Source organism: Eretmochelys imbricata, chromosome 3, assembly GCF_965152235.1.
Source record: "Eretmochelys imbricata isolate rEreImb1 chromosome 3, rEreImb1.hap1, whole genome shotgun sequence".
NCBI classification, from domain to species: Eukaryota; Metazoa; Chordata; order Testudines; family Cheloniidae; genus Eretmochelys; species Eretmochelys imbricata.
This window is the reverse complement of record NC_135574.1, coordinates 141,906,832-141,929,567: the sequence shown is the minus strand read 5'-3', so window position 1 is coordinate 141,929,567 and position 22,736 is coordinate 141,906,832. Positions and strand designations below refer to the sequence as shown.

Genomic DNA, 22,736 nt, shown 5'->3' with positions numbered 1-22,736 from the left:
AGACAAGAAAGGACCCTGTTATATCTGTTGAAAGAATGAAGAATGTGCTCCTCTTTCCGTGCTTTGGCCAATGTCTGATCATTTCCCCTCCCCTCTGAACCCTACTTGTGGGGATTAGCCTATCTGGTAATGCAAAGACTGGGAATTGTCACTGTGCAGGAGCTCCAGAGGAAGTGGAAAATTTCCTGCATCCTTTCCACTCGGCACCATGTTGCTGCACAGAATCAAGTCATAATCTACCCCTTACTGTATATTTGGGGATGTGTATTGTCTTCGGACTGGCTCTGGTGGCGTGATGAATTTTAAAAAAATGCATTTTAACGAAGTATTCAGCTGTCTTTGGACATACCGGACCATAAATGTTAATGATTTATTATAGTATGCTGTGTAGCTGTAGGTGTGTCGGTCCCAGGATATTAGAGACAAGGTGGGTAAGGCAACAGCTTTCTCACCAACAGGAGTTGGTCCAATAAGAGACCAGCTTTGTGAGGCTTGAAAGCTTGTTTCTCTTTCCAGCAGAAATTCGTCCAATAAAACACATCACCTCACCCACCTTGTCTGTCTAATAATTTATTATTGTAAGTTTTATTATTATTTAAGGACAGAAATGGGTTGGTAACACTATGAAAGACTGAAGTTTAGTGAAGACAGTTGTTGCTTGTTCACAGTTGCATCAGGGCTTTAAATTAAAAACAAAACAAAACCCGAGTAGGTTTTGCACAGTTCACGTATCAGACTGAAGTACCAATTTACAGCAACAGCTAAAAAAATGCTGGGAAAATTGGTGCAATGTGGCATGCAGTTGAAGGAGCAAACCTAGATTCTGAAATGAAAAACAGCAAGTAAAAAGATCCTGCATGGTTTTAAAATGAGATCACACTTTAAAAAAAAAAAAGGGGGGGGGCAGCTCTGATTTATAGGAAGGGAAAAGTGTGAATAGGTTGAATCACAGGAAAAGCACCAATATGTTTGATATAACTGCACACAGTGTTGTGGGTAGTGTTTATCTGACACCTGGTGTCATGCTGCCTGGAATGGCTCACTACTGTGAGTGTCTACCTGAGGGTAGACTTTGAAAAGCAGGGCATACACCCCCAATTGGTAGTATATTTTATAATTAGATTTCATCAACCCAGTACCAAATATGAACTCCCAAAGTACAACAGTCTGATAATTACTCCTGAGGGCATTCTGTGTCAAAAAATTAAAATTCTGCACACAACATTGTAAAATTCTGCAAAATTTTGCAGATTTTATATGTCGGATAAATGTGGAGGATCCAGCATGGTATTGTGGAGCACAGGCCACTGGCTACAGAGATGGGACATCACTGTGCAGCTTCCCCCTCTCCCGCTCCCCCCAGGACACAAACTCAGCAGTGAGGCTGCACCCAGCCCTGACACAGCGCAAGGACCCAGCCTGCCCCAGAAACACCCCAGGGCCCTGCCCCTCTGTGTGGGCAGGTAGGCTCAGCAAGGCAGGATCCAAGTGTGGAGGGGATTAATGTGGGGCGATCCATGTGTGGGTTGAGTGGGTTCTGTGTGGGGCAATTTGGGTTTGGGCGGCTTAGTGGGCGATCTGGGTGCGGGGGGGGTCTGGATCCACAGGGGCTTTTTGGGGGGATTCTGAGTGCAATGGTAATGGGACTGTGGGGGGGGGGGTCCAGGGGAAGGTGGTTGGGGCTCAGCAGGGCAAGTCTGGGTGTTGGGGGCAATAGTGCTTGGCAGGGGGGTCTGGGTGGCTCAGTGCTGGGTCCAGATGCTGGGGGAGTGGGGCTCAGTGGGGTGGGGATCCAGATGCAGCTGGTTTGGGCTCGGTGGGGTGGGGATCTGCGTGGAGGTGGCTTGTTGGGGTGATCCAGCAGCAAGGGGAGTGGAGCTCATCGGGGCGGGGTGAGGCTTGGCAGGAGGGTCTGGGTATGAGGGGTCTGGATACATGGGAGGTAGGCAGATGGGGGAGCAGCTCCCTGTAAAGGGATCCCTTCCCCTGCAGCTGAGGAGCAATGGGTGCAGGTGAGGGGGGAGTTTGCAGAGCTTCCTGCAGCCGGGGGAGAAATCTGGGGTGGTTCTGACCTAACCCCGGATCCCATGCAGGGGAAGAGGAAGTCCTGTCCTCCCCAGCCCAGCTCCACAGGGTAGGAGCCACCAGCTGGGTCTTCCCCATTCCCGCCTCCTGCCCCACCATGAGGTACTTCTCTGCCAGCTGCCCTGGGCACCCAACACATACTGCTGGGGAGGGTCGGATGACTGCTCTTGTGGCTTCCCTTTGCTTCTCCATCAGGAAGTCATTTTTCGGTGGGGAAGCAAAGATATTTGTGGGGGACATAAATTCTGTGCATGCACAGTGGTGCAGAATTCCCCCAGGAGTATATCATGGAGCAACGAAGAGTCCCCTTAGACACTCCAGTCTGTCTTGCCACCCAGGCAAGTTGGACTATGTGACAAATGGTCACTTACACCAAAAATCACAAAACATCAGGTTACACTGAGTCACAAGAGACTAGTCACTCACCCAGGTCAATTTGCATCCTAGATCTCACACCAGACAACGCTGGTAGCCAATTCTATTGAGAGGAATGCATATAGAATCTTTGAACATGAACGCAATGACCACTTGCCTTCAAATGTGCAAGAGTTGGTACTTTCTTCCTTTATTTCTTCATTTGTATTACACAAGCCTTCTTTCTCGTTTGATGGGTAATTTAGTTACAGAGTTATATACAATGTAAATGTTCATTATTACATTCTAACAGAATTCAAACAAGTGAAAACAATTTATGTAGCATTCCATTGCTTTTCATGAAGTTTAGACATGAAATACATTCTTATATATTTAACAATCACTTTGATTTATACTGATACACAAGTGAATGGGCCTGGTTGTCAGTTCACAGCTTTGGCCAGAGCTGGCACTTGGCTTACGAGCGTCACACCTGGGTGTCTCAGCTACCTTGTGAGGTACCAGGCTGAAAGTCAAGTTCGTGCAGTCACTGAGAAGTGCAGGTGCATTATCCATTATCAATGGAATGGTATAGTTGCTTTTATTTAATGTTTTAAAATTGTGTCCTGACCCTTTCATGTGTACTGGATAGTCACTCTGTCAGAGCGTTCATTAAAGAAAGCCATCCTCTTTCTTTCAGTGCCTGCTCATGTCCATTCTGTGCTAGGTGTGTACATGCCTTTTACTGGCACATACGGGCCCAGCTCCACAGGGCGCCAGAGCCAGCCCAATGGATACCACTAAGGCAAAGATCTCCGGCAACAGTGTGCGTGGTGCAGACACACTTAGTATGCAATGGACATGAGCAACACATCTCAAAGAACAACAGTTACGAAAGGTTAGTAACCGTTTTTTTCATCGTGCCCATGTTATAATCACAGCTGTTCAATAAATTGTTAGTTTGATTTTTTTTTTTTTTTTAAGGGTGATTTTTGTACATTGTGATAGTGAGGGAGGGACACTGGCAGGAGCCAGACAGTGCGGGCAAGCACGGGGTAAGTTTCTTTGCACAAGCTGTATCAATACACTTCAGTGCTGACTGGCAATTCCCTATTAGTGTACTGTTCATTTTTGTAAGTACGGGCTATTTTAAAATCCTGATTTAGGCTTCATCTCTCTGATAAGGGGACTAGAGATGGAAGGGCTCCTCAGAGGTACTGAAAAATTTGCAGAGACCAGCAACAGCTGCAGTCCTCTTGTTCGTCTCAGCATGATGACTCCTTCCTGCTTGCAGCTCCTAGGACACAAATATCTCTCCTCCCCCCCCAACCCCTCCAAATTTGTAGCAGGCAGGGAAATGGGCCCACTCCCCACCTTTGCTGGCTAGCCATGGAGATAAGCACATGCTTTACCACCCCTAAGGGGAGCTGCTGCCAGCTCCAGCATACTCTGAAGGGCTGCTTTACCGGGATACACTGTATCTAGGGGCCTCTGGTAGGCCGCACTGCCCCCTACTCGCCTGCATTTGTACAGCACAATGAAGACCTGACTGTACTGAATGCTTTTATTAATAGTCCATTCTCTTGGAGAAAGGACATTCTAATGCAATTTTCTTTTCCATCTTTTGGACGTGTCTAGAATATTTCATTTCAGTGCTTTGAGGATTTGTTTAAAGTAAATCAAAACAAATACTTCCAGAAACCTGGGGCTATGTATTTTGTTTGTTTAAATACGAACCCTTCCAGTAATATTTGTGAAATTACTATATTTCCTTTCCCTGTTCTTTGGATTGAGAAAATAGGAAAACCTTTGAGTGATGATAGAAAATATTATTTCTGAATACACTGAGCCAAATGCTATACACATTACAAATGAGTTGACACCAGTGAGACTAGTCATATGTGTAAGGGAAGCAGTATTTGACCCAATGAGTGTAACTGTTTCTGCTCATATCAAAACTAACAAAAGTTTATTTGATAACAATTTTATAAATATTTAACGGCTTCTATTAAGTTAATATAGTGTTGATACTGATGGGTAGAAGCTATGCAAATTGTCATCAATTTGTGTTTTTAAATACCTCAAAATACATAAATCCTGTAAGAAGTCTTATTCCTGAATTCTTCAATTTCAGATTAAGTACTTTAAATCATACTGTTTACTTTTGTAAAATTCTATGTCAGAATATTAATTGATGCCATAAATCCTACAGATGGAGGTTTGGGAGGGAGTTGGGAGAAAAGCAAAATGCAGCAGTTTTGTCAGTACATGCAGCTGCACCAAACATCCTAAATCTGCTCATCATTTGGGAGATGAGAGTGGGGAGGAAGATGATGAATGGATACTTCATTCATTATACAGTGCCAGCAGGGAGTCAGATTCTTCAAATACTTTGGCTGCTAGTGTCAGATGTTGGAAATAAACTTGAAGTAATGTTCTGTATCTTTGTTACCACTTCATTGTTAAATGTTGGTAAAAAAGGACCCAATCCTGCCAGGTGCTGATCACTGTCATCTCCCATTGGTTTCAGTGGGAGTTGAAGGAGCTTAGCACCTTGCAGTCAGGTCCAAGCTATGTGCGGTTTTCAGATGGCAGAATAAAATATTTGCTGTACTTAACTTCAGTTATTTCAGCAAGTCTTTGCATCTTTTAGGAAGAAAATAAAATACTGAGAGAAGATATTGCAACGGTCTGTCAAGGTCGTACAATACAGTGCTCAGGTTTCAGAGTAACAGCCGTGTTAGTCTGTATTCGCAGAAAGAAAAGGAGTACTTGTGGCACCTTAGAGACTAACGAATTTATTTGAGCATGAGCTTTCGTGAGCTACAGCTCACTTCATCAGATGCATACCGTGGAAACTGCAGCAGACTCTATATATACACAGAGAATATGAAACAATACCTCCTCCCACCCCACTGTCCTGCTGGTAATAGCTTATCTAAAAGCCATTTCCAGCACAAATCCAGGTTTTCTCACCCTCCACCCCCCCACACACACCCTTCACTCCCCCAGCAGGAGAGTGAATTTGTGTGGGGGGGTGGAGGGTGAGAAAACCTGGATTTGTGCTGGAAATGGCTTTTAGATAAGCTATTACCAGCAGGACAGTGGGGTGGGAGGAGGTATTGTTTCATATTCTCTGTGTATATATAGAGTCTGCTGCAGTTTCCACGGTATGCATCTGATGAAGTGAGCTGTAGCTCACGAAAGCTCATGCTCAAATAAATTCGTTAGTCTCTAAGGTGCCACAAGTACTCCTTTTCTTTCTGCGAATACAGTGCTGTGAGTTAAATAGTATAGATGCAAGACCTAAATTTTGGATCTGTATTAGAAAGTTCTTAAGTTGCTAAGGGATGGATTCATATAAATCATGGCTCTTGAAGGGTCATATTTGTGGTGGATAATGGATTTGAGTATTACTTTTTGGTACTTTAAGATCTTGTTTCATTTCAGTTACTGTAACTATGGATATGTTGCCGAATGTAAATACTAGTTCATCATCATTCCGTTAGAGTGAAATTTACCCTAGCACAGAAGGTCTGCACAAAAACTTCCTTTGCTCAGTCCTTCTGCACCTGGCTGAATTAGGGGTTAACTTTCAAATGATGCACAAAGATTTTAGTTAAGTAGCTCCTGGTAGAACTTGCATGGATAGAATTAAACCTGAGTGTTTACAAAATGCTTGCCTGATCACACTCTGTCAAACAATATTATTTGAATGACTAAAGGGAGAAGTTCAACAGAGGCTCTTACCCATTGATGTAGAACACGTTGTATACAGAGTTCCTCATTTCCATAATCCAAAATAAAGAAGATCTAAAGGCCCTGTGATCTGCTTCTGTTCCTGCAAAACTGTGTAATGATGCAGCTATGCAGAACAACTTGGGGAAACTCCAGAAAGTGACAATCTCAAGAATTTTATATGATGACATAGAAAACGATGTTCGTAAATCTCTACTGTTCTATATCATTCCATGTTACCATACACATTTGCAGGAGGTAGCATTGAGCATGATGAATCTGTTGTGTATGGCTGACTTCCACAATAACGTGTTGATGACCCAGGAAATAGAACTTTTTGTAGCGTGTGCTGCCTGTGATTTGAAAGATCTGGAGAAAAGATCTCATTAATGTACGTAATTAAAATAAATATGGAGGATTTGCCCCATTTTTAGAAAGAAAGGGTAGATTTCCTGAAGATTATCCTGTATCCTTGATAGAACATGTTGATCAGTATTACAAAATGTATGTCTCAGACGTAGTCCAGATGGAGATAATTTTGTGTGTGCGTATGCACATCCGTTAATGGTCTCCACCTAGACTATTTCTGACATTCAGATATCTGAGCAGCTCCAAAGAGCAATAATTTTGTCCTTTAATTTTCATACTAAATAAACCTACCACAAAAATGTTTAATTCTTTCCTCCTACATTATACTGATCTGAGATCCAAATCCAGAATGAGAAATATTCAGTTCTTCACCAGTAGCTTTGTTAGAGTTCTGATATTTTTGGGCCCTAGAAATGAGAACTTTATACAATTGGAGAGGCGAGATTTCCAGCACTTGATTCTAGCTTTGGATTGTCCCCAGACATTGGATTCTAAAATCACAACACTGTTTTGTATGGGAAAGATATTTTAGGTACTATTTAGAAGATTTTTAAAATTATTAGTTTTTTTTACTCTCCAAGCCCTTTCTAGTTGTACTCATGATATCAAGGCCCTTACTTTTGTAGGTAGGGTGAAAGACAGGAGCAATAACAGGATTTTAATCTCAGACATTTCTAAAATATTTTCTTTCTGCTAGTTGTATGGTATTCAGCACATCACACAACATATTCTGTAAGGGCCTTGGTATCATGAGTTCAATTATAAAGGGGTTGGAGAATAAGAAAGCGAATGCGCAAAGATTGGCACTCATTTGGAATGATCCATCTGATTCATTCGTGGCCTCGCAACTTGTAACCAATGCAGTTATTGGACCTGATGTAGATAAAATTTTTAAGCTGCTTCACACCATCATATGTAGTTTTATACACTGTATATTGAAATCATTGGCTTCACTACATTTAAATAATAATGGAAACCCAAATTCATACTTTTATACCACAGTTCACCATAATGAATTCTCTCTAAATATTTCTGTATATTACATAACTTAACTTGTATTTCTTTATTTCCACATAAGTACATGGCTATATTTTAATTCCTCTTATATTTAGTGTATGTTTGACATTCCCTGTTTTCTCCCCCATCTCTTATAAGAATTCTAAAAAGGGCAAAGTTAAATCAGCAGTTAGTTTAATATGCAAATACTGGCGCATTTTAGTGCACATTTAGTGCACATTGATACAATAACTTTGTGCAGAATTTACACCAGTGAGAATTCCACATGTGGAACAAAGGACTTAGTCTGTGCTCAGGAGGGATCTATTTTATTTGGCATTCTGTGTTTATTATGTTGTTTTGGATAGCTATAGATTCTTAGTCATAAATTAAATTAATGGAATCAATGGACCAAATTCATTGCTCAGAAGTTATTGGTTTGTGACCAAGGTTGTGACCAAGTTGGTGCCATCTCACTTTATTTGGACATATGACTCTTCGAGGCATTTGCTGTGAATTTAGAGTGAACATAGGGAGTAAAAGTTGGGGGTAACTGAGTGTATATTGATTTAAATAAAGGAAAGAAGAATGGTTCTGTGGTCAAAGTACCAGATTGAAAATCAGAAGTACTAGATTGGATAGCTGAAGACCTACTGTAAAATTCTGACCCTATTGAGGTCAATGACTAAATTCTTTGAGTTCAGCGGGTCCAGCATATCACGTCTAGTTTTATTGAGAGCTGTGCTATTGATTTAAAGTCTGAGCCAGCAAAGTGATCCACATGGCAGACCCTTATGCCCCCATGGAATCTCTGTAAAGACAATAGGAATCTTACAGGGTCAGGTCCTTAAGGTATAAACATGAGCAAATCACTTTATTCTCTCCCTCTGCCTTCTTTTCGTCATCTGTAAAATTGGGGCAGTTATCTGCCTCATGTGTCTTGCAAAGGTCACTTAGGGTATGACTGCACTGCGAGCAAAGGGGTGATTGCAGCACGGATAGGTATACTCATGCTAGCTTTCATATAGCTAGCCTGGGTAACAATAGCACTGTAGGTGTGGCAGTACAGGTTAACTATCCAGAGTACAAGCCCTACAGGGAGTCTGGAGTACTCTGAATGCTAGCCTGTGCTGAAGCCCGTGCCACTACTTCTACACTGCCATTCTTACCTGTGCCAGGCAGATTAAAGCTAGTATGGTATACTCACCAATGCTATGATCACCCTTTAACTTGCAGCGTAGACATACTCTTGATGTTTGCAATCCATTTTCAGCTCTTCAAATGGAAGGTGCTTTAGGAGTGCAAAAAGGTATTAATATAATAATTAATGTTGTGTATAGTGGTTGTCAAACATAAGCATCTGTCAGACTGGCTATGTGTCTTTATGCATAAGTCTGTAGTTTATTAGTGTAAGAAATGTGTCCAGCTGCCTATTAGTAGGAGTATTTCCACAATGTAGGAAGGACAATCCTACCGTCTGGCTAGCTAGTATGTCCTTAATTTAGTCTCTTTTCTCTTGAGTCTTCTGTTTATAACACCATATTCTCAGTGTCAATATATGCTAGGAAAGCATATGGTTAACTTTGTTTTAAAATATAAAGCTAAAACCTCTGGGCTTTTTGCTGGTGCTGTGACAGCTAAGAAATTGGCAAGAATGTTACTACAAAGCATATTCGAATGCCAGTGCAGCTGAGAACAGAATTTGATTTATGACATGTAAATTTGATTAATTTTCTGCATAATTTCATGCTAAATATTTCCTCACCATCTAATAATTTACAAAACTTTTATTAGTAAATTATATTTTCTCCCCAAGTCAAGTTCTCAGCTTGTCATATGACTTAAATTAAGCCAGCAATCGGGAATCTCACTCAAGCCAAGAGGTGCTTTGTAGAATCATAATTAAAATGTTCATATGTATCTCTGGTTCAAACTTCTCATCTCTCCCCGTGCGCCACCAATAATCTTTTTCAGATGGAGTTTTTGCTTTAGTCACATTGTTTACCAATCACAAGCAACCTTTTTTTAAGGCATACATTTCCATTACCAGGTCATCTTCACATTGCAAATAACTCAGTGTCACAACTGCAGATTAACAGCAAGAATCTTGCTTAAGACAGGTAGTAGGGTCCTGAATTCTGCCTTGCAACATATTATCACGTTGCTGGGCTCCAAAGACGACAACATCCAGCTGTGCTGCACCATAGTCTGAGATTCTATTGCATTAACCACAAAATCTAATTCCTTGACAGTATGGTAGCAAAGCAAGAAAAACAAATGATTCCTGTTTTATCTCACTGGAGAGTAGGGAGACTCCTCTTAAGTCTAGACTCCAATAATCTTACTGTTAACACACAAGCAGCCCCATTGACACTAGTAAATAAATAAACTATTCATAGGGTAAGATACTGTTTAATATGAGTAAGGAAATCAGAATCTCTAGCCCTTAGGTTCTTGCCTTGACTTTGTATGTAAAAATAAATACAATTTGTCCTTTTTGTGGCTCCTTTTTTCCTTCAGATATTTGGAAATATTTTTATTTTTCCTATATAACTAATACAGGATGTTTCTTACAGGAATGAACGGCTGCTTAGATGCTCTCAGTGCAAAATTGCCAGATACTGTGATACACGTTGTCAGGTAATGATCATTTTTAAAAATAATGACAAGCTACTAAAGAAAAAAATAACCGTTTAGCTGTGGGGTTTTCAGTATGTTGTGTTGCCATTACCCATTAATGGTCTCTGGACATCTATGGAATCCATTAAGTCAACAAGTCATTAACAATGAGCAAAAAAATAAATAAATCACCCTCTCATTGCAGCTTTTGCTTAATGCTTATTAAGTTACCTAACTAATATAACTAATGCAGACAATGTTGATATATAACTTTTTTACAGCTTGCCTCTTCCTCTCATTTACTAAGGCTAACACTTTCAAAACTGGATGCCCAAAGCTAGTTATTTGAATAAGAGGTCTGACTTTTGAATACTTACAACTCTCATTGACTTTAAGGTTCTTGAATTTGAATGCCACTTTCTTTCATGTTGGGTTGTGTGGGTGTTTTTTTTTTTTTTAAATTATGGATATAGATTGAAGGCTAACTTTCTTACCTGGTTTTACCCCCCACCTCCTTTTACAGTCAATAAAATAAACTAACAAACAAAATGAAGTTGAAATTGATGGTTAGGATTTACCTGCTCAGAAAAACCTGCTTGTTGTGTTTCCTGGCATACATGCAGAGAAATTAGATAAAATTAGATAAAAACATAAAATACTCTTACTGGTTGTAAAGTAGCACTACTTTATTTGTTGGACATTGATCTATGGGTAGGTCCTGTTTTATGATATAAATCTTGGTGGTTTTGCTTGGTTATATAACTTGCATCACTGGTGGGGGTAGTGAATGGTTGAGGGGGAGACAGCAGCCCCCGCCATTCTTTCCTTTTTGTGGCAGGGTGCTATTAATGTTGTTTGATCATGTTATGTTAATGCAGTTGCAACCTTTTCTTGCCAGTCTCTGAGGTCTGAATGGTTTTCCTCATTCCAGCATTCCCTCAGCAAAATAAATAAATAAACGCAACCACTCTGTGATCAGTTTTGGTTTGACTGCAATGATAGGGAAAAGATGCAATCTTAACATCATTCTACTGTGAAAACATATCTCTAAGTTTAGGAGACTGTGACATATGATGCTATGTGATACTTCATATTTCGTCTCATTAGCGCTTTATTGGTTGGGTAAGCTATTAATCATTTTGATGTCACTGTTAGCATATTTAAAATCCTATGCAGGATTTATGTTCGGAAATTTTTTGACACATAAAGGCTGACTCCAAAGAGCAATTTTAGCTGAAGCAAGATAAAAATGCCAATATAATTATATTACACAGAACGATGTCTGGACACTTACAAGCATACCTTTGTTTCTTTGGGACAAAAGTAATTCTGCTTAGTAGTAGATACTTAACTTGTATTTGTCTGATATTTAGTGACACTAACTGTATTATAATGTCTAGTTGGGGTCATTTTGTTCACTTGTAGAGTTACAAATAAAGAAATATAAGAACAAGTTTCCCATGTGGAAGAAAAAAATATTGACTAATTTATTACTTGTAGGTACAAGAAAGATAGTCCAAAGTAAAATAACTGCTACCTGATACTGACACCTTGTTATTTAAAGTAAAAATCATCCATCTGATGCCATTCATAGTGTTATATTGTTTATAACTGTGGTTCCCAAACTTGTTCTGCTGTCTGTGCAGGGAAAGCCCCTGGCTGGCTGGGCTGGTTTGTTTACCTGCTGCGTCCGCAGGTTCGGCAGATTGCGGCTCCCAGTGGCCGTGGTTCGCTGCTCCAGGTCAATGGGATCTGCTAGAAGCGATGGGAGCGATCAGCTGAACCTGCGGACGCGGCAGGGAAACAAACTGGCCCGGCCCGCCAGGGGCTTTCGCGGCACAAGCAGCGGAACAAGTTTGGGAACCACTGGTTTACAATCATCTGATTACTCACACAGAACGCGAAATTAGATATTTATTTTCAACCCATCAGCTCACAGATTCCCATGAACTGCCACTTCCAATTTTTGATACACTCTCTCCTTCCTTCTGGGGCCATTCATATAGCCAAGCAATGGGAATTCTGCAAACAAAAAATACAGTGACATCTGTCTTAAGGGACTGACCACAACTGGTTGCTTAATATAGGTCTAATAGTGGTGGAATAGTACTGAACTCAGTAGGCCAGACGTGAGTCACTTTACACCAGCTGAGACTCAGGACCATTGTGTTTTGTGTTCTGGGATGTCTCTTACAGCCAGAAGTTGTCCGGGATGGTGGTCTCTTGTAAGAGTTTCATAGTCTTCTATGATAAATTCCTACTGCCGGGGTCTTTGTTCCTATCATCTGAGGGATGGGGATTCTTCCAGCTTTAGAATTTTAAAACTATTAAATCACCTCACCAGAGGGCAGTGTGCACCTGCCCCTGTTCAAGCATTATAGCATCCCTACTTCTCCTACCCATCATTTCCTATTTTACTGCTGATTGTAGAAGAGCTATTTCTGTGTCAGACATCATGCAGTCTGATACTGATAGCTGATACGTGACAGAAATTGTTTTACACAGTTGGTTGTTTCGTTTCTTCTACTGCCTTTCTGTCAGAAACTAAATTGCCTTGTGGAGTCCTATGTTTGTTTTAACTGTTATCGTATCTTTTTGTTAATTGTTTCTTTTTCTCCTTTTCACTTTTATATGGACATCTGTAAAGCAGCCCAGTAGCTTCAGACTTTGCTCTGAATGCCAAAATTAGATGTGTACAGGCTTAAAAATCTCAAATTCCATCACACAGACTTTATATGAAACATTAAAAAAAATCTGGATTGACTAAAGTAACAAAAGCAAACTGAAGGAATACAAAAACAGCCCAACCTTCCAGCGTAATGAGAGATGCGCTTAAAGACTCATTTCAGAGTAACAGCCGTGTTAGTCTGTATTCGCAAAAAGAAAAGGAGTACTCGTGGCACCTTAGAGACTAACCAATTTATTTGAGCATGAGCTTTCGTGAGCTACAGCTCACTTCATCGGATGCATACTGTGGAAACTGCAGAAGACATTATATACACAGAGACCATGAAACAATACCTCCTCCCACTCCACTCTCCTGCTGGTAATAGCTTATCTAAAGTGATCATCAAGTTGGGCCATTTCCAGCACAAATCCAGGTTTTCTCACCCTCCGCCCTCCCCTCCCCCACAAACTCACTCTGCTGCTGGTAATAGCCCATCCAAAGTGACCACTCTCTTTAAAATGTGTATGATAATCAAGGTGGGCCATTTCCAGCACAAATCCAGGTTTTCTCACCCCCCCACCCCCCTCCAAAAACCACACACACAAACTCACTCTCCTGCTGGTAATAGCTTATCCAAAGTGACCACTCTCCTCACAATGTGTATGAAAATCAAAGTGGGCCATTTCCAGCACAAATCCAGGTTTTCTCACCCTCCGCCCCCCCCCCCCCCAAACTCACTCTCCTGCTGGTAATAGCTTATCCAAAGCGACCACTCTCCCTACAATGTGCATGATAATCAAGGTGGGCCATTTCCGGCACAAATCCAGGTTTTCTCACCCCCCCCCCATCCCGTGTGTATGGGGGTGGGGGGTGAGAAAACCTGGATTTGTGCCGGAAATGGCCCACCTTGATTATTATGCACATTGTAGGGAGAGTGGTCGCTTTGGATAAGCTATTACCAGCAGGAGAGTGAGTTTGGGGGGGGGGGGGGCGGAGGGTGAGAAAACCTGGATTTGTGCTGGAAATGGCCCAACTTGATGATCACTTTAGATAAGCTATTACCAGCAGGAGAGTGGGGTGGGAGGAGGTATTGTTTCATGGTCTCTGTGTATATAATGTCTTCTGCAGTTTCCACAGTATGCATCCGATGAAGTGAGCTGTAGCTCACGAAAGCTCATGCTCAAATAAATTGGTTAGTCTCTAAGGTGCCACAAGTACTCCTTTTCTTTTAAAGACTCATTGCTGCTCCTGCTCCCCAGTGATTTTAAGGACGAAGTGCCACAGTTCTGCGTATGTGCACATCCTCCCTATATCTCCCCGCCCCCCCCCCCCCCGGTATTCCTCTATCCCGTTAAATCTGTTCATTCGGTAAATAGCTTTCTACTAGACTTATTTTTATCAGTTGTTCATTAAGGACCCAGTCTTGCATATACTTACACACAAGCAACTTTACTCTCATGAGTAGCCACATTGATTTCAATAGGACTGCTCATGTGTAAAGTAACTCCATATATAAATGTTTGCAATCTCAAGATCTGAAACGGAACTTTACTTTCGGTTTCTTTTGATTGTTTCCTATCCCAGTGCTTCTAATTTATTGATTTGTTCCTATAAAGGATCAAATATAAATCATTCAGGTTCTTGATTTTCTGATTTATCATTCCTGCTGCTTTTAATTTTCACATTTTTTAAAACTGTGAGCAGTTAGCGTCCCTGCTTTTAAAATCCCTTTACTTGACTACTAATGACAATAAATGAGAAACCCCAATTTTTAAATTGAGATCTTAAAAAGATTTATAACTGAGTCCTAATGACACCTTGCAAAGATTTCATCAGCCAGATAATAACTGAAGAGAAGAAGTAAGTAGTTAAATTGAAGCAAAGTTATTTAATGCCCTAACATAACTGGTGAATACTGATGTGCATATATAGGTCATTAACACTACTGAATGTCCTGGGCCTGATTCTTCTTTCATATTGCTGTAAATCAGGAGTAACTCCACTGACTCAATGAAATTGTACTGGGGGGAAAAAAACCCAAAAGCACGAGGTAAATGAGAAGAAAATCAGGCTCCATTTATTTATCATATAAAGAAAATATTTTAAATAACTTCACTTTTCCCAGTCACTGAAAGCTCAAGTAGCAATGATGGCATTTATAACATGTTATAGTGTTAAAAAAAAAAAAATCGAAGTTAAAAGAAGGTCTTTTACACTGCATTGTCATGCACTCAAAAGTTTGAAATGTTGAATATAAGGTTCCTGTGCAGTTTTAATTCTGCTCCCTTGTTTTAATTCTTGCTCCAGGCCAGGTACTGATGGGGAGCACGACATGAACACTGATACATGCACCCCAGCTCCCTCTGTAATCTATATCATTAGTGTATGTGTTGGTCTGAAATAAAGTGTATGATCTTGTTTTTTTTAATGTAACAGAAAGAAGCCTGGCAGGAGCACAAGCAAGAATGCAAGTGTCTTAAGAGTATTGAGCCTAACTTTCCTCCTGACTCAGTGAGACTTGTTGGCAGGATTGTTTTTAAACTAGTAAGTGACATTCTGTTAAACATATCCCATTCTAGAGTTACACCGAAACAGGCTTGCACTGTAAATTTTTAATGTAATTAAAGACTAAAAAGCAGCAGTGGCTGGGTGGATGAACAAAATGGAACATGCATTTTGCATTACAAAATCACTGATTAATTCCCAGCAACACTGGAAACATCAGGAAATATGAAAATGGACGTAATTAAGCTGCAGGGGCCTGCTCATGAAACTGTTGTAGAAGAGCAATGTCTGTTGAAGTCAATGGAAGTTTCTTATGCAGTGACTATGTAATTGAGTCCCAAAACTCATTCCCTCAGAAATGGAAAGGGAAGAATATCACTTTGGGCTTGATCCTGCACCATTGAAGTTGATGCATGTTTTGGCATGGACTTTCATGGGAGCAGGATCAAGCCCCTTTTGAGTAGAGGTGAATATACAAGATTTTGCATAAGGATTGAATGCTGATGGATATTTTCTTTTGGGGTGTACGATGCTGTGCTCTGCAGACTTGTTAGCTTAGGCTCTGTTAGATTTTTTTGAACTCACCTGAAATTTCTGGGTTTACAATCTTTCCACAATGGTGGTTCTCATATTAATCTTCATGGACTAAATGCTATGCTTACTTCAACTACCTATGACTAAGAGGTTGTAAATCAGCAAAGAATTTTGCCTTTTTTGCTGGCCCTAGTCCTAATGTCCTTATTCCCAGACCAAAATATATGTATTTGGAATAGTTTGAGGACTTAAAAGATGATTTGTTATATTCTTTTGTACGCTGTTATGGATATATGTTTGGCAATGCTTTTAAAGAGAATATATATATAAACACATACCATTCCCTTTATATTAATTACATGAAGTAAAAGAAGCCTTCTAGTCTTATAGATTGTTCCCTATTAAGGGACACAGGGCTGAAGTAAATTACTAAAGATAAACTGCCAAAGCCAAGAAAATAAATTAGTGGGGAAGTCTCATTACAAAAAAAATCATTTAGTATTTTTATGATAGTTTATAGAATATGTGACATGAACAACACAAGCGATTTATGTCACTGCTGTTACTTACTTCATGGTAATGAGTAATTCAGGTTTGTAAAGTGCTTTGGAGATAAAATGTGCTCTATAAATGCTCATTATCATGCATTCATTATTTTTGTTTTTTCTCTTCAGCTTGGACAATCAGCAGCATGTCCTTCTGAGAAACTCTACTCTTTTTCTGATCTTCAGTCAAGTAAGTAATCACCATCCACATGGCTGTAAATGCATAGTATGATTGGTTTGTTTCCTTCTGGCTCGCCCTTCTGAAATTCTGTTCTGTGGAATAAATTGTAAATGAAAAAAATCGAAGTGTAGAATGGAATGAAAGGCCCTCTTTGAACTGCTGAAACTGCAGTGGGAAATTAGGTTACAGTTTTCTACTGCTAGTGTGGGGCCAATTCTTCACGTCTTGCACAACCAAAATTTTCATTGACTTCAGCTGGACTTTTGCATGATTTAGAGTATGCACCTTCTTTGTTAGGTTTGTTTCTTTAAGATGACATCATATCTGCTAGATTACGTAGAAATTTCTGAGTGAATCTAGTTTAAAAAAACAAATCCACACACTTTTTGGTCATAAACCCTTTTTATCTATTTTAGTTTGTTGTTAATATTGCCTTTGTGCATAAAGATTCAACGGAACCTCTAATAAGAGAAAAATGCGACTGTTTGAAGCTCTTATTAAATGTATGTTTTTCTGAAAATTCAGTGTGGACAAAAAGATCAGATTGTGTTTCCATAAGTTTCAGGTACTCGTGGAATGGTTCTGCCTTCTAGTCTTTCAAAGTTAGGCTACTTCTAAAATAGACAATACTGATCCTTTCAAGTCTTTAATAGCTCAGAGTCTCTGTCAGTCTGACTTAAATGGCAAAGAGTACACTTAATTCAATTTATTGCAGCACAGGAGAAAATTAATAGTAAAAGGGACATTGTGTAGATTAATGTAAACATTTTGCTTGCCTTTTAAAACTGTTCTAATTTGGCAAGGAAACATGGTGTGGATTTTAAGTAACTTCATATATGTAGCTTCACTGAAACATTAAAAAACCCGAAGCCGCAACTACTTATTATGCTATTTTTCTTTTTCTGCTGTAGTGCTTGCCATTGTATTCACCTTTTTGCATAATACAAGGGCAAAGGAACATTAGTAAGGCAACCAATTTAAAAGTGATAACTCAAAATTAAAATGGATTCCTTTTATCAGCTAGTAGAATGCAGTGCTGGATATTCTTAAATGAAATGGTTTAGGAATATTCAAAAAGGGATTAGACACGTGAATAAAAACAGCATTTACAATTACTCTAGTTAGATTACAGAGTTAAAAACTATTGATCCTCATGCTTCAGGACGTTGCTGGAATCAGTAAGAAATTTCCCTTCGTAATATAGTATACGTCTGACCAGGTGCACAGTGGGCAGTGACTTTCCTTTGAAGCATTGGGTATCTGCTGCTGCTACGGTACAGTCTTACTTTATGGTCTTAATTTCTTGCATATTAACTGAGGGCACAGTCTGGTAAGGTATAGAAAACAAATCTCCTGAGATGCTGAGAGTCCTGAACTTACCTTGCCTTCATCAAAGTCAGTGGGAATCAGGAGTATTAGGAGCTGAAGTAGCTGAAGGATCAGGCTGAGTGTGAATAAAATGATAAAGAGTCTGCGAACCGCTGCCAGAAAACTTGCAATAAAATTCTCATTTTTAAGAAAATCCAGGCATTGCACAACACAAGCTGGCTTCCATCTTTGTTACCGGAGACCACTCCATTTTCAGGAATCTTCAGTACATCACAGAGGCATCTAGTCTAGACATCTACGTCACAACTGCAAGTGAATACTTTTACAGAAGTTAATATTTTTGCTGCCATTTTTGTTTGCCACTAGGAGTTGCAAGGGATCTGTATAATGGACTGATAGTACCACTACCTTAATTTGCTGTCCATCAGATCATTACTTTTCAATACTATTATGTACTACTTCTTTGGAATGAGAATTATTTTCTTTGATTTACTGTGTGTGTGGTTTATACACCCCCAATATCACTTCACCCATTTGTTTCTCTCTCCCTCTCTCTCTCTCTCTCTCTCTCTCTCTCTCTGTATATATGCATTCTCCTTTGGGAGGAGCAATATATTCCTCCCCCTCCTCTTTTCAAGATCTACTCTGCCAATTTCATAATCACCCAGAATCTGTTGCACATGCTAAATCTGAGATTAGTGGTCTGGAATGTCACCTTGATCTTCTACTGCATTTGCTACTTCTGCATTACTCTTTATGCATTATTACTTAAAGGTCTAAAATCGGTGAAGGATCTACAGGCTATAGCTCTACTGTGTTTAAATTTATCAAGACTCAAATCCTATATTATTCTTTAAAGGTTGTAATGCATGCAGAAAGGAGTATATTTACAACATTGTTTGCAAATACTTTGCTGTCTGCCTCCTGCTAGTATCAGCAGGAGCTGCATATCTAAATCCCTGTGCATAATGTAGTAAAGTTGTCACAAACCTTATATAGCATTGTCTCTCCAATACTAGGGTCTGACACAATTGAGCATATTTCTAAGCACACAGAATTAAGGTATTTACAGGTTCTGTTTCACTTTGATTTTTGCTTTTGGTCTCATGATGAGTTGGGGAAAAACAAGGTCCTGATCATTTGCCATTAAATATCTCATGGGACTTTTTTGCAAGAATTGCTGGTGTCCTGGATAAATTCCAGTTTGAGTAATAACATTCTGCTTCAGCCTCTCTAAATACTCCCTGAAGTTTCAGCTGATGCAATATTCTTGTTCACATCTGTCCTAACTGTAGTGTCGCTCTGCACGGGGCTGTTAAATTACTGCTGCATTCTGTCACAGAGTTGGTTTCCTTTCAGTGGTGGGGGGTGAAGTGATTCCAGTCTGTCCGTCTTCATAATAAATAATAATATTCTGTAATGTGCATTTGGACTATTTGGAACTGATGTTTTTTTATAAATGCAAAGTATTATGATCTTTTATAAAGCTTGAAGCTATAAGCAATCTAATGGTCTATTGAGGCCACACAGCATATGGATAAAGCGGGTCACATTTGGAAGGGTTTAGCACAACTGTATGTGTTGAGGCAGTGCTCTGATAGTGGCAATTTGTTGGCCCTACTGTAGGTCTATGATCATATGAGGTGGAAGAGTCTGTTTTTGGAGGTATAATTGAGTGAGTAGAATGCCAAAGCACTACCTCTTTTGGATGATTAATTTAGTGTTTTTGGTGATGGAATCTCTACTAATTTATTTTACTCCAACTCCCTATCTATTCTACAGGTGTCTAATATTGGTAATTTTCTCCAATAAATGCCTGCCGAATTATGGTTGTGATTTCAGTGGATTTTGATTTGACCACCTCTTACGAAAGTCATTTCTATTCCCTAGTGCAGCTCAACATTAAAAATAACAGAACCAAGTTGACCCTTGGTGCAGATGGGTGCAATTTCACTGGAGTTTTGCTTGTTCTGACAGTGATGAATTTAATCAGTCACATATAATAATAAACTCACTTTGAAACTTTCCTCTTAGTTTTACTCTATGATTGACATTTAAACTCATCCACGTTACCTTTCTTTCATTACTCCTTGTTCCCTTCGTTGTAACTACACTCAAAGGAAGGAGGAGACAGGGAGGTAGTGTGGCCCAGTGAACTGAGAGGAGATTTTGGGTTCTTTTCCCAGCTCTGACATTGATTTGCTCTTTGTTTGTTTGTTTGGCAATTCACCTAGCCTGATTTGCAGAGATGCAGAGCACATGCAGCTCCTGTTGTCCTCCTTTGAAATTGTGATTTTATTATTTAATATCAGAATAATATTTACTTGCATTAGTACTGGTTTTAAATTTCAGCTTTCTTTAACTCAGTCTTTGTGGTATTTTTCCCTTTCTGTGTGTACCATAGTCCTTGTACTCTGCTTATTCCATTTGTCAGCATAAAGCAATTTTTGACACTTCATAAGAAGAATGTGATATAGAAATGCATCTGGTTGTAAGGAGGATGAAACTGTAGGATAATATGCAACACATTTTAATTGTAACAAACTGAATTGACTAATTTAGTATTTAACATATTGTATCTACTTACACATCTATTTTATCTTTAGGCTTTTGATTGTTCATTCACCATAATGTTTGTGATTTGGAAGTAGCACTTGATAAACTCTGCTTAGTGGTGATACGTAGCTGTCAAAAATAGTGGTATATAATTACTTTCTGTCAAAATTAAATTTGGGATTGGAGGTGTCTAGATTGAACTGCTGCCATTGGGCTTCTTAAAGATGTTGACGGAAGGTTTTATTCATGCTTTGCTGTATTTTTTCCCTAAGATATTGAAGAGTTAAGTGAAGAAATGAAAGAGGGTCTCAGGCACTTGGCACAGACATTGCAGCTTTATTTGAGAGTGGAGATCCAGGATGCTTTTCAGCTGCTACCTGCAATAGACATTTTTCAGATCTTCGCAAAAGTAAGTGTTTAAACTGATTCCTGACAACTCTATAAATTATCTACTTCTCTTCTTGATTTAGTTTTTGGGTGTACAACACATCCATCCAGAAAGCTTTCAGAAAGTGCAGTGATATATGACATAATGTCAGAATGACCAGAAAAGTCTATTCCACTTCAATAATTATTTAAGCAAATTCCCATCCCTTGAACAGCAGTTTTTCTTTTGATATGATTGTTACTTAAATTAAAATAAGGAATTGCATGAAAAGGGAATTTTAAAATGAACACGACATTTTTGGTGTAATTTAATAAGGGACAAAGATTGAAAAATGACTTGGAATGATTAATAAGTTATTTATTTTCCAACTATCTTGTCTTTTGAAAAAGATGTTAAAGAGTACACCATACTCTGTTTCATACTTCGGAATATTTCTGCAAAACATAACATCCTATAGTTGGAGATATATTCATGTTCCTGTTTTGTCCTTTCAATAACAAGTGTTAACGTGTTCCATAACACTATTACATTCCTCAAATGGTGATTTCAGGTGTTGGAGGCCATCTGTAACGAGACGGTAGACATAGATGATCTGGTAGAAGTACTGGAGTTTCATTTCCACATCTACTAAATGTTCAATACATTATGTGCTATATACCATTGACTTTTCCAGTACGTATTTTGTTGCCTTTGTTCTAGGAAGTTTCATTAAACAATTTCTTTAGAGGTATTGTACATGGAGAATACTTACATTTCTACTTAAGAATTTTAGATTGTGGGTTTTTTTTTCTGATTGGTTGCTAGCACATTCACATATACTCCAGCATGACTGATCTCTCTCGTTCTCACCTTCACACACACGTTGTGGTCAACTGTTTTTACATTATGATGTTACCCAAATAACCCTTAGACTTTTTTAGTCCTGTAAAAGGGAGTCTCTTAATAGTTGCAGTATATAGGTCTTTTTGTCTGTTTGCACGATGGGTTGAATGTTTTTGAAATGGAAGAAAAATTGAAAGGGAATATGAGCCTCATTATCAAATATATTGTCTAGATTGAATTTTACAGATTTCTGAATTTGGTGACTAATGTCAATTGCAACTTTCTCTGGCAAACCATGATTATTACAAAAGGTGAAATTTATGGCAGTGAAGAAGGCTCACAGAAAGCCCAATGAGTCACTCAAACCCTCTATGTAGTGTGTTTAAGTTCCACTAAGAGGCTTTTGTTGTTTTGTGCAAGCCCTCTGTTCTGGTATGAATTTTACCAGGTGACTGTTACTTGAAATATACATATGTATTAAGCCTGTGAAGAGAATTGGCATCACGGCAAATAAATCTGAGGCTTAGAAGATGAGCCTTGGGTAGTGGAATCAATCAAGTCATAGGTTGCCGTGCTGTGTGGCCTTGTACATAATAGTAATCCATGAAATAGAGGCTGTAATGATACTGGGCCTGTCTCTATTCTTCCCATGGACTTCTTTCAGAGCAGTATTGGACCTATTGCCTACAAATGAAAAATAGTTATTGTAAATCTTTTAAAAAATTTTTTAGGTTTTCATAAGTAGTGATAGAATACAAAAGAGAGAGATTCCTATGAAGTAGCTGGAAAATACAGCCTTTAAAAGACGCACATACCTTTCATAGTTCCCACTTTTTGTCCCTTGGGTAATGCCCTCGGACTGTCATCTGGCTTCTCCCCTTTAATGCATCCTCTCGTGGCTGGGCATTTGCCTCAGTTTCCATCTATATCAGTTTAGAAATGTGGCCTGTGGTGCTCAGCCTCTCTCTGTGGCTTCAGCCCTCCCTCCACTTTTGGGGTAGTAAGAGGTGAGTGCTGAAATGTCCTGTAATGGGCCTCCAGTTGGTA

The 22,736-nt window shown here is 39.3% G+C and overlaps 1 protein-coding gene across 2 annotated transcripts in view; it reads left to right on the top strand.

Moving 5' to 3' along the window:
• Window positions 1-22,736, top strand: part of SMYD3 (SET and MYND domain containing 3) — a 657,545-nt gene that overhangs the window by 93,057 nt on the left and 541,752 nt on the right. For both annotated transcript variants that reach the window (XM_077811879.1, XM_077811878.1), the window contains exons 2-5: window positions 10,119-10,182; window positions 15,266-15,373; window positions 16,543-16,603; window positions 20,752-20,888. In XM_077811879.1, the coding sequence (XP_077668005.1) occupies window positions 10,119-10,182; window positions 15,266-15,373; window positions 16,543-16,603; window positions 20,752-20,888 (370 nt within the window). The remainder of the gene's footprint in view (window positions 1-10,118; window positions 10,183-15,265; window positions 15,374-16,542; window positions 16,604-20,751; window positions 20,889-22,736) is intronic.